At 43.6% G+C, this 12,786-nt stretch overlaps 2 protein-coding genes across 7 annotated transcripts in view; both read right to left on the bottom strand.

Moving 5' to 3' along the window:
* The window catches only part of CMYA5 (cardiomyopathy associated 5), a 49,155-nt gene extending 41,583 nt beyond the window's left edge, over nucleotides 1-7,572 (bottom strand). Inside the window, exon 1 of the mRNA XM_049794395.1 lies at nucleotides 7,403-7,572. Within this exon, the coding sequence (XP_049650352.1) occupies nucleotides 7,403-7,572 (170 nt within the window). The remainder of the gene's footprint in view (nucleotides 1-7,402) is intronic.
* Nucleotides 7,573-11,190: 3,618 nt separating this feature from the next.
* Nucleotides 11,191-12,786, bottom strand: part of TENT2 (terminal nucleotidyltransferase 2) — a 45,751-nt gene continuing 44,155 nt past the window's right edge. For all 6 annotated transcript variants that reach the window (XM_049794431.1, XM_049794429.1, XM_049794430.1 and 3 more), the window contains one exon: nucleotides 11,191-12,735. In XM_049794431.1, the coding sequence (XP_049650388.1) occupies nucleotides 12,661-12,735 (75 nt within the window). In that variant the 3' untranslated portion in view covers nucleotides 11,191-12,660. The remainder of the gene's footprint in view (nucleotides 12,736-12,786) is intronic.

Here is a 12,786-nt window from a genome sequence, read left to right as displayed (position 1 = left end):
GAGCCCTCCCCAAATGAAATAATAATGTTTTATAAAGCTAACTTTAAACCTTATGATATGTAATCAGTACACTATCATATGCTGCAATCAAATCTCTCTCAGTTAAAAAAAAAGGCTGGAGAAATATTTTCTGGGAAGCTTTACGGAAAAAAAAAGGCTTAGAAATAAGAGTGTAAAGAATAGCAAAACCAGTTAGAAGACATTATTAAAAAAAAAAAAGTATTTTTAGGGTTGCAAAAGTTATTGGAAAAAAGCATAGAAAAGGTAATCAAAACACTCAACCCCAATATTTCTTCAGTAGACAGTAGTTCATTTAGGGAATTGTATTAGTAGCTGATGGAAAGAAAGGCAGAGTATCTGCTGACAAAGGCAGCAGCTTAAGTAGAGCAGAAGAAGTGGTGAAGTCTCTGTCACTCCCATGATAGGATGCAAACCTGTGGCCACACAACGTCCTATTTCTACTTGAACAGAGGCAAGGGTCACTTTCTAGGTGATTAGGATAAAGCACTTCTTCAACGAGAGTGAAGAAATCTAGCTCATTGCCATGGGATTGGAGAAGCAGGACTCATCTGACCAACTGGCACAGGCGGCGACCCAGCACCACATGGGTGCCAGAGATGCCTGCAGGCTGCAGAGGTGGGGGGACAGCCCTGAGGAGCAGTCAGCATCGCTCCGGAGGGCACTGAGTGCCTGGCAGAAGGCAGAGGTCTTTGAAGGAGAGGATGAAATCCCGGGAAGAGCCATAATTGCTCTACCAAGCTAATCCTCTGAACCATATGGGTTTTGTAAAGGACACTCAGCAAAACTGCTCAGTACCTATTGGAAACAAAAAGGTAATCCTGATACTAGCCATGCTGGTCCTATCTTTCCATGAATTTACTCTCTAGAGCACCAAACAAGAAGAGCTGCCCTGGGCTGGCCCATGCTGAGGTCTATGCAGACTGATGCACAGACCATCTCATCTCTGATGTCCTTGGTGCTAAATGAAGACTGAAGTCACCCTGTGGGACAACAGCCTGACCAGGCAGTAGAGGGACAACATGGTATCAAAGTCCACTGATGGGGCTTAAAGCCAGTTGTGGTGAATGGGCTGGCCTGGAGACCAGGCTGGCCTGGAGACCGTGACTAGCAGGACAGCTTGGACTAAAGCCCACCATTCAAAGCAAGTCTGACAGTGCAATACTAAGCAATCAGATCTTAGCCAAAAAAAGCCCTCAAACCAGCCCTCAAACAGATACAAACCCCAGGATGTACAGCTGATTATCTGCCTTGGTGCAGTACTCTCTAGCAAGGCTAGCTCCATAAGGTAAAATTCACAGGTTGCAGGAAGAGCTAAAGCAAACAATTCTATACCGACTTTGCTTCTAGCTTTTCCTTTGCCAGTTTCATGGCTTGGCATTAGGTTGGCTTGGGCATCGCAAAATAAAATAAAATAAAATAAAATGAAGTAAAATAATATAAATAGCAGTAGTACTAAGGAATATTTCAGGCCTTATTTTAGTCCACAATAACAGTCTACTCTTTTTTTACATTTTTCAACTTCTAAATCACCCTATATATTTTTAAACCATTTTTTCTACACTACCTGGTGTTATTAAATAAAACCCCATGCAGAACAGAGCAGCACTCCCACTTCAGCTGATACTAGTGAATACAAATAGGCTGCTCTGGCTCTGCCTATGCAAAAAGCTTGAATTATTCACATCATTGTCTCATTTCCAAGGTTGCGGTCACAGTCCATACTCCTCTACATGCGATGAGATGGTGCTTTACATTTTTAAGACCAGAATGAAAGACACCTAAGTCAAGCATTTCCTTCCAATATAATTCCAAATGCTGCCCTAGTTTTGTATACAATTGGCAAGCTGCAGAGTAGTAGCTGAAAGACCCCTCTCTAGTCAGAGGAAGCACCTGTCATTGCAAAAAGACATTTGCAATGTTTCAGGTCCATAAATGCAGATACGAAGCCACCAACATCCCAGGGCAAAAGCCAGTGCTGCCTTTTTTCCACGCAGACATTCCACATCCAATCCTGTCGGCCCGTGTGCTGTCAGTTTGTTATTTCACTGCTAGGACATTGACTCAAGCCTTTTCTAATTCTTGAAGACACTGACGACTGGTTTTGTGCTTCCTGTCATAATAGCTCAAAACCAGGTTTTTCTTATCGCCTCCTTCTGCTTCTCACAGCTCTCTGCTTCTCACTATGACTTCTGTGCTGTGTCCACTGGGATTTTGGGTGTCTAGTCCAGCCTGGCAGGCTGGGCACACTTTCCCTTACGTATCATACCAGGAAAGAAGTTTTCACCTCCCCAGCTGCCAGAGCAGCCGTGTTCAGATATGCTGAGTGAGGTCTGTCCACCTGTGCTACACAACCGCTGTCATGGAGAATCACAGCCAGCCCATCAGCTTTCTAAAATCCTCCAGTCCTGGCAGCATCAAAATTTGTTGCTGTTTGCCGCATAATACTACGCAAGCTGAAAACAACCCAGATAAAATGACCGAGATGTGAAGCTGTGGCAGTGGCCTGCACTGACAAGATCTCTCATTCCCTGAAGGCTCCTACTTCAGCCCTGCAGGCACAGTGCAGGGGAGTTGGAAATTGGTATTTGCCAGCTTGCCTTCCCAGTTGAAGGAAATACTTTATTTTTTCTGTGTTTGTGTTTTTGTTCTGTACGTTCCTGCCGTAGTTCTGCCTTTACCATAGTTCCGTAGTTTCTGCCTTTACCATACTGCCCCTTTCCCCCTACATTAATCAGTATACTCAGCGAGGTCTCTGCCTATCGCTCTGCATTTCCTAGGGCTGTAGCTCATCCATCTCCTCCTGCAGGGTAAGAGAATTAGGAGCTACAGAAAGTCACTATTTTAAACCTAGCCTTTCACTTGTTAACCTACTGCTAACTTCCTTCAGTGTTAATGATGCCCCTTCTGGCAACACAGTGGCTCACGCATGTGACCAAATTCAAATGAGTAATTATCTGAAAGCAGTAAGACGGCTGCTCGCTCTGCTACAAAGCTGGTTTTTATTAAGAGTAGCTGGGAGCCAGGAGCTGGGCCCATTTCACGCTTTTTGTTCCACCCTGATGCTTGCAAGTGTCTGTCTGAGAAGGGACATGACCTGCTGCAGCACTGGTCTCTTTTGCAGACATCAGGTCATGGCATGACCCGGTGGCATCGCCAGTCACACCTTCAGATGCTGCTTGAGAAACCACAGCACCTTCGTGCCCCAGAGGTCCGCCTTGCTCCCACATTCTGGATTCTCCACCACACAGGTCACAGAGGGAGCGCAGGTATGGAACAAACACTTTGGTCTGGGTGGGAGACTTCCTTTACACAGTGATTCAAGCGCTTTGTTGAGACCTAACGGGGAACTTCTCGAAGTCTGTGTGTTATTTTAGATCCAAACTGCAATACAGACCTTTATCAAGGACTCAGGGTTACCTAAAAGGCTGAAAAGAAGCAAAACACAGGATGCCCAGTTGCAGCCGCCGGCAGGGGCTGGGCCGTGGGCTCGCCGGCTGCTCCGCTCCCCGCCGCAATGCCCTCACCTCGACGACGTTTCACCCCGTTCAGCTGCTCCCAGCGCCCTTCTGCCCGAGCCCCCGCCCTCCATGCTCAAGGTGGCTCCTCACACAGGGCCGTGGAAAGGCTCCGCTTCCCGCCGCTGCCGCCTGCCCCACGCGCCCACCTGCAGCCGGCGGTGGCCGGCCGGCCTTGCCGGCCCCTTCCAGCCCGGCCCAAGGCGAGCGCTGCCTCATCTAGGAAACGAAGAGCACACGCCCTTTCCCCACGTCTTTCGCTGCTTTGAGGAGGGTAGGGCAAACTTTCCCTTGGGAAGACAAAACCCCAGTGCTCCCCTTCCCACCCCTTCTTCCCCACCTTCCCACTTCCCACCATTCCACTCCTTTGCTCTCCTGGATGCCGCAGCATCCCCCACGTAGCAGGCAGTCCCCTTCTCCACTCTGCTTCCCCTTTCATCTGTTTCACTCATCATTCTAAGCTAGATTTGGCTCTAAAGCTTTCACACCTCAGATCTTCTTGTGGAAGGACTGCTTAATTCAAAATATAAATAAAAATAATCCAGAACTCCAGGACTTTCTCCGCATTTACTGGTCTCAGGTCACCACTAAATGAATAGATAAAATGAGCTCCATACCTATCCCAAGCAAACCAGCTACCTGGAAACATGTATAAATTGGCTGCAGAGCCATTTTTATGTAAGCCCTGCACACAGATGCACCCAGAGACCTTCCCACTGCACACAGCAATCAGCCGGGACTGGGCCCAGAGACAGAACTGTGTCAGAGCAGCTTGCCCATCATGTAGTTGTTAGACACGGATATGCCTGTGGGTGTGTAAACCAGTTAACCAGTAAACTATTTTCCTATAGCTAGGCTTAATCCTCACCGTTACGAACACAAAAATTAAAACCTATTAACTTCATCCTCATGTTTGCCTTAAAACACAGAATACATGCTTTCAAAATATTTTCCCTGTTTAGATGATTAATTCTACATGGAGCTAGAAGGAAAAGACTTCTACCACGATCTGTCTCAGATAGTAGAATGCCCAAAGGCCAGAAAATATTGCATGAACCTTCTGAAGACCAGAAGGTTTTTTATGCTAGACAAGGATATGTTGCCATATCCCATCTTTATAATAGGTTCTGATGCTGCATGTTAGCCTCGTTATTTGCATAAAAACCTGTGTTAGGAAACCAAATCATTCGAAGATTACACTGAAAAGGGTAATAAAGACATGAAACCGGATTTTTTCTGCTTTTTATGTGCGTGCATCATAATTTGGGGGCAAGTCATAAGCTCTGCTGCAGTTTTGGGGATTTTATTCCCCGTGGCTGCTGCAGGGGGACTGGTGTGGAAGCAGAGTGGGTTGGTCAGGGCTCAGGGGTTGGTGTCCTGGAGGAACACCAGGGCTCCTCCTCTTCTTCCACAGGTAGTTGCTGACCTTGGGCCAGCCATCTTGCTGCATAACTCTCTTATAAAATAGGTATGAGGATATTTAGCGTGCTTGAAAGGTGGAAATAGGAGCCGATGGGCAATTTCCCCCTGACTGGAATGTTGCATAACCAGGTGCTGTTCAAGTGCATGCAGAGGAGGAAGACAAAAGCAGCAGAGAGCTTGGGGTTGTTAAAAATAAATCAGTGACAGCAGGGTCCAGGACAGGCTGTCTTCAGCCAAGTTTGCATATTGGTTACACCTCCCCTAAGCTATGTTTTCAAAGCATATACACACACACACACACACACACACACACACGCACAAATCTGTTCTGCAACAGGGGCTGCAAAACCTGTTTGTCAACAAATAATTAGCTTACAGCCTGAGTATGTCCCAGAGGCTAGGCTGGCTGTTCTTGCTTAGCCACCACCTCCCAGGAGCTCTGCCCAGGCACTCAGCACGGGAAAAAGCCTTAAGCTCAACAACCGTGCAGACATTTGCAACAACAAAATTTAAGCAGTTAAAGAGTCAGTTTTATATAACTTTACTAAGGTATAGGTGAGCACTTGGTGCAGTTACCATATCTGTGCCAATCTCAAAATTTTACATCTCCTTTAATCTAATTAAACTGATCAAATGGATTTAAATGTACTCAGTTACTACTGAGCACAGCTGTTAAAAACTTCTCTGGTAGACTCTGACCTTTCTTATTAGTAAGACAGTTAAGGATAGAGACAAACTCTGCAGTGCTTAATATAACTGAGAGCTAAAGGGAACGGTTGCTGTGATTTAATTAAGCAGTGAGATGCAATGCCCAAGCTTGCATTGCAGAGGCTGCCAGCCAGAAGCAAGACCCAGCTGTGGGGAGCTGCTAACAGGCAGCCTTGAAGACACTGTCCTCCCGGCACAGGCAGTAAATAACTGTGAGGCAACACAGATTTCCCTCCCTTTAAGGGAAAAGTTAGCCATTCCCACTTATGTTTTATAATTTGAGTTTTATTGTTAGCCATTTACTTGCAGATTCCATTAAAAAATATCCAGTCAGTTGTGTTTTAGCTGCCTGCAGTGACTAGCTCCACTCTACTGACTTCAGCTGGTTTTCTCATAGGGTTGCACCCATGTGCAAGCAGAGTTTATTGGCATGTAACCTCTCTCTCTGACAGTGTGGGACTGAAAAGTCAACATCTCCCTTGGAAGAAAAGCAGCATTACACACCAGGGGCGTCCCCCCACTGCTTTGACAAACTAGCTCTCTATTCCCTCTACAAGGAGGTTTTCCTACAGTCCTGGGCTATGTTTCCCTCTTTGGCTTTCAGCAGCACTCAGGGTGGGTTAGGCTGCACAGAGACCCCCCTGCATCTCTTCTGCTATCTTTTTTCTCCCAGTGACTATCATCAGCAATGTCAGAAAGCACCTTGAGCTGTAATACAGCCAGAATGGCTTGTAAATGCAGGATGGCTCTACAGCACTGAGGTTCTAGGAACATTATGGCCCAAATTTCTTAAAAAACTTGTTTCTGGAAAATACCTTAAACCGTCATCATTGATGTCTTTGGTTATTCCTACAGCATTCACCCAAACCTGATAGGCTTTACTCAAGACAAGGAAGAAATCTTGCGACCCGATATGCGCTGGGGGACTCTCAGGCCTCAGTGTCTCTTTTTGAAAGAGGCTGGCTTTTTGAAAGCGCTGGCATGGCCACAGGAGTCCGGCTGCACAGATCGGGTTGCAGATGCCTGTGCATCCCGCGCAAGACCAAGGCCATGTGCTGGGCGCCGGGCCACTGTCTTGCTTATTATTCTTCTGACAGTAGGAGAGCAGTGTTAGGACAACAAACAGTTTCTGTACGGGAGTTATTAAGAAAAAAAAAAGATATTTAAAAAAAAATAAATCAAAGTGATAAAGTGTTCCTCATTCCACCCCAAAAATCAGCCACACAAATCATGACTGGTGGTGGCGAGCATGTACAACAAGTTTTTCCTTTTTGGGGGAAGAAGAGACTGAATAGGGAGGGACAAATGGGAAGGAAGAAAGGGCCATAAAAAGGAACAAATTTCAATGCGCCATTATAATTTTTTACTATCTTCTCCCTGGCAAGCAAATCTGCAGAGCATTTAAGATCAATGTGTGACAGAGTCAGACAGAGAGGGAGATGCCACTTGAGCTGGCACACCAGGTCTTTAAATAGAAAAGCTTTCAGGGAACTCAGGGCAGGCGCTTACCGCACAAAACTTAATTACAGCCATCCCCATCCCCCCCCCCCCCCCCCCCCCCCCCCCACACACTTTAACAGCCCACACACACTTTTTAGCTGCAGCAGTTGGGGAAGGGAAGGGGGAAAGGCACTAAAACCAGCATGGGCCCCTAATCCTGGTATCCCCCTGGGCTGGTGTATTGGGACGGAGCTGTCAGCTCCCCCCAGGGCTGCAAGTCCCTGGGGAGACAGTACCTGTTAGTCAGCTCCTCTGCTTCCTCTGGGTCCACAGCCTCCTCCTCCTCCTCTTCTTCCTCCTCCTCCTCTTCTTCCTCCTCCCCCTCTTCTTCCTCTTCTTCTTCATCCTCTATGAAGGACGAGGTCTCAGACACCCTGTCACACTCGGCGCCGCGGTAACCCTCCATGCCCTTCCCAGCTCAGGCCCTCGCCGGTGATTTTTACCTCCGACCCTGTCCTCCCCAGGGTTGCCTGAAGCAACTGTCATCCCCAGCAGCTCTCGCTTCTCCTGACTCAGGGCAGTCTTTAAATAGAAGGCAGTGAAGTTACAGCGCCGAGTTGCTGCTGGTCCTACCCTGGGTCCTAGCACCAACCCAGTCGGGTGCCAGGACACGTGGCAAAACCCCACAGCCAGCCATCCACCCATCCAGCTGCTCGCCCCCTTCACCCGCCCACCGATGCCGACAAGGTGTTTCTGCAGGGGAGACGGGGCAGCCAGGCAGCAGCGGGGAGGAAGGGGCTGGGCCCCCAGCACACCTTCCCAAGCCACCTCTGGCGAATTTGGGGTGGACGGCACAGATGAAGCGGAAGGAGAGTTTTCGTGTGGCCCCAAGAAAAAGTGCATTTAGTACGTTCAAAAGCAACCTGAGCACACCCGGAGTGCCTCAAATTTGAGCTAGAGAAGTCAAGTACAGTTTCTAGTGGATGAGCCTAGGACACACATCTTTAATAATTAATACCGTACCGTAAGAGTTATCAGACGCACCGTAGCTTTTAACAACACACAGGCAATAGATTTGAACCCCCAAATCTGTAAATGTCTTAAATCGCAGGTCATTTCAAATTTCCTCTTTGAGTGGACTTTAACGGATTTTAATTTAAAGCAAGGACAAACTACAATACCATGCAGGGTTTAGGTTAAGCCACATTTACCCTTTATTATTCTGCATTTCACACAAAATGTGGTGCTTTTCACAGACAAAATGGAAGTATTTCCAACCTGTACTAGCCAAAATAAGGACTTTTTAAAAAATAATTTTTTAGAAGAGGGGGGGAAGCACCAAAACTCTGATTCTAAATAAAGAACTCCCAAGTTATTTCAGGTATAAAACACTATATGCACCGTATAACTCCAATCCCATTTTTTCTCTCCCCCCCCCAATAAATAGCTGGTTATAAATCAGTCAGCAAACTCTTCCTTGTGTTACAAGTACAGAAACACCCAAGCAGGTATTTCTGAGTACAAGCTCTCTCTGCAATGCTAACTTAAAATTCTACCAACAGATTCACCTGAAGTAAAATATTTCCCAAATGTTACATACAGATAAAACCTGTCTGCTCTCTGGACTGAGGTACACAATTTACAAGGCCAGAACATAATTCCTCAAAAAATTGTTCTCGAAGCAGATACTAACTTAAACTCCAGATTTTATCATGAGCATAGAGACAGTGTACGCAACACAATGAAATTTAAGGTAGAGGACTTCACATTCTTTACACATTGAAGACAAGAGCATTACAATCTTCTAGAAATGCTTATATACGAAGCATACATATATTGCACAAGTTTTGATTCAGTCTTCAGTCTGGCAAGAGGAAGGTGAGTACCCTTTTACCAGAACCCCTTCAAATTATTTCCAGACTTAGTGCTCTCCCTGCTGTACTTCTCACAACTTAATTTGACCTGTAAGTTGACCAAAACAGCATATTCTTTCACACTCTTCCTACAAGTGTCATACTCTGTAAAACCAATGAGGGAATGATTTCTAATAAAACACACAAGTATTAGAGAAAACAAGGCAAACGTAACAAAAACAAACACTACAAAATACATGTGAGAGAACCCAGAGCAAGTAGAGTCCATTAAATTAGGAGTGACATTCTCTGATGAACTTAAATTTAACACCAAGTATACCATGAACTGAGTCCAGTGACACAAGTTCAAGTAAAGCATTGGTTCCAAATAAGCATTTGGGACGGTATTCATAAACACTAACTTCAGGTTACCTACAAATTGTCTTACATCCGTTTATTGTGGCTGCCCATTTCTCCTAAATAACATGTCACCTTTCAATTTGAGTTTTAAAACTGGTTTATATTGAATTCTTTGTAAAGGATTTCTTAAAAATAACCTCTCATACTGCCAGAACACCTTAAGGTACAGGGAGTACACTTACACATTTTAGAAGTGAGAGCAAGAGAGCTAGAAGAGAAACTTCCAAGTTTCACAGTAGACAGCCTATGCCAGTTCTGGCACTACTATTACTGAATGGGAAGCGCTTGCAATAGTTTGGTCCACCAGTACACCTCTGAGCCTGTTAAAAGCACTGCTAGAGCACTAAAGAGAGTTCCTAAAATCCCAAGTGAGACACACCAGTAGTTTCTGACATCATAGGTGAGAAATGACAGGCAAACCCAGTGCCAAAATGAGTAGTCAAAACTAGTCCTAAAATAACAGAGCTGAACTAAAATATTTTTATTTCAAGGTAGTAAGAAGTCTCAGAGAAGTTAGCATCTTGCACACATGCTGAAACTTCCCTCGGTCAGCCATGAAAAACACATTTTACCAAAGGTCTCCCAGAAAAACTATTCCTGCTGGGGTGTACACCAAGGGATAGGTGTGTGAAGGTTTTTATTTTGAAGTTGAGGAGAAAGGAAAACTTCATGTTAACACTAAGATTTATGATAGCCATTGGTGGAGTTCTTGCTCTGGATAACTGCTCAGAGTAGATGAAAATCCAGGTCATTCAACCTCTGAACAACTTCAGAACTGCATCCAAAGTTAAAGTTCAGATCCTACTCACTGTCCGCAAACCATTTATTTTGTGGTATTTTATCTGGAGTTTTCTGATGAAAGCTACAGCCCACCATTTAACCAGTATCATTTACTCACTCACAGAAAGTGGTTCTGCTCGTTTGCTTTGACAGGATAATAATATAATGTGACATCTACTGAAATTTGTTAACATGTGAGAGCACTGCCACTTTCCATGCTCCTGACAGATCACCCACTAGCTTCTTTTGCTGTAAGCTAAACCAAGTTACACCACCTTGCATCCTGCTTAGCTAACACAGGAAATTACTGGGGAGTTTTCTGTTGTTAGAGAGGCTGCGACAAACACGCTTGTCCCCAAACAACTGGGGAAAACTACCATCTAGACTTCATATTTCTGATTGTAAGTGTAGCTTGTCAGAAGTACATAAAATTAAGAAATGCAAAAGGATTCTTTTGAAAGACACAGGCCAGTGTGGTTACAGAGCTGGATCTGTATTAAAAAGATCACTGACCTAGTGGGTCACTTTTTATGGAGTTGCATGGAGGTACCACAATTTTTTAACTGTCCATTTTAAAACAGTTAGGAAGAAGTGGTTTCAAACATAAAGCAGTAATCTAAGGTGTGAGACATGTTGACACATTAGGTGATGTAATGCAAACTCGGAAGAGGCAGACACACACACACAGTTTTGTGCCTCACATCCAGCTCACTTGAAATACATTTTGCCAAGCTTGAACATGTATGTCCCTTCTTAGGCTACATTGTGAAAGTTTTCAACTCTCTATATGAAGAGATAGCCAGCACCTCTTTCAAAAAAGAGCAGCCCTCCCCTATCCCCAAAATCTACCTAGGGCTTGTAAAGCATCTTTGAATCCAGACATCACCTGGTACGAAAAACTTGTGCTTCCATTTTACATAAAGCAAGTCAAAGTGAATGTTTCACAAAGTCTACCATCTTATGAAGATGAAGGGCGGTAAGGGGAACACACACATGGAGAGAGAACATTTTAGTGGATTCTGAGAGTCAGATTAAAACTGAAAGACTGTTTAAATTGCAGAAAGAAGCTGCTTTAAGAAGCAAGTCAAAATCTTACATAGACTAGATGACGAATTGTGGAGTAAGTAACCTCACAGTAGGCAAATAATTTACAGTTTCTAGAACTTCTGAATTGTAAAACTTGAAATACAGCTCAGAAGTTTGCAAGAGATAGTGCTTGTTATTTCACGCAGTTATAATGGTTTTCACAATCTCATTAGATACAGCAATAGATGAAACTTTTACCTGTACAGAGACACAGCACAGAATAGCCATACAGAAGTTTATGATTTGCAACAGGCATCTTATGTTTACAGGGCATTTCATTTTCTACTTAATTACAGGAAATATTTTAAATATGCAGTACAAAATTAAGTGGAAAAATAAGCTGTATCTTCCATATACAAACTTTATTCCACTAAGCACCATACAAAATATTAGACTTAAAATGAAAATGTGAACTTGACATCAATGGCAAGTACAATTTTAACAATGTTATTGGTATTCAATAACAAATATATGAGAGGCACAAAGTGTGCTACAATAGGTCTAGAAGAGGGTACACAATTTTTTTTGGAAAAGCTAAATTTTCAAGATTACTTATTTAAATTCAATTTACATTAGGTGACCAATTTACAAACATTTACACAGAATCAAAACAAAAGCCCACCTTATTGTGGCAGTGGTAGTGTTGTGGGGTGTTTTGGTACGTTTTTTTTGTTTGTTTTCCCCAAAGCAGGTTATCACTACTACTTCAAATATGTAAAAGGAAGCACTGAAAAGTATCTTGCCTACTCTATGTGACTATGAAGTATTTATGTAATTGATTTGTCCTTTTTTTATTCCAACTTCTTTGTAGTAGAACTGTTACTTGGAAATTCCAGTTTAGATTACAGTTCTTGATATCCAGAACACTACCAACCATAAACTAGCTTAACTGTCCTAAATTGTTGCTTGTTATTCCATGTAAGAGAGAAATAAAACTGTAAAGTTGAACAAAAGTGCTTACTGCAATTAAGCAGATGTAAAGCATGGGCTGTCTGTTCATCAAGAAGTGGATACTGTGCACAATGCCTTAAGGATATAGTCAGGCTTGAATATTGTTTAGCTCTGAATGTCTTCATTTCATGGTTAAGTGTGCCTGAATTAATGATTACACAGATTATGGAACCAACAAGTTGGTATATTCCCACACTTTCCTTCAAATGGATTTATTCTTGTGGTTTGCCGTTTGAGTTTCTTCTGGAAGTCAACAATGCAAACATTTTCAGAAAACAAATCTTTGAATGAACAGCTGTATTAAGAAATGTTGATAATAAAATACGCAATCTTTCTTATAAACATTTCCTTAACAAAAGTTTACAGAGAAAAACACGTAATAAAAAACCATGGGGTAACTGCCTCTTGATTTTGATACTCTTTATTTCAGCAAGATCCAGTACGAAGAAAGTGAAAGAAGCTGCTTATCTTTTCTGCATGGTCATTCTTAAAGGTAGTATGCAATTCAGGTCCTTCTTGTCTCGTAATACCTGCCAAGACTGGGGAAAAAATACAAGGTTTTAAAAGGCTAAATAATCTTTGCCATTAAT

This window comes from Accipiter gentilis, chromosome Z (assembly GCF_929443795.1).
Source record: "Accipiter gentilis chromosome Z, bAccGen1.1, whole genome shotgun sequence".
Taxonomy (NCBI): Eukaryota; Metazoa; Chordata; class Aves; order Accipitriformes; family Accipitridae; genus Astur; species Astur gentilis.
Note: the sequence above shows the minus strand (reverse complement) of the source record. Positions and strands in the feature narration are given on the sequence as shown.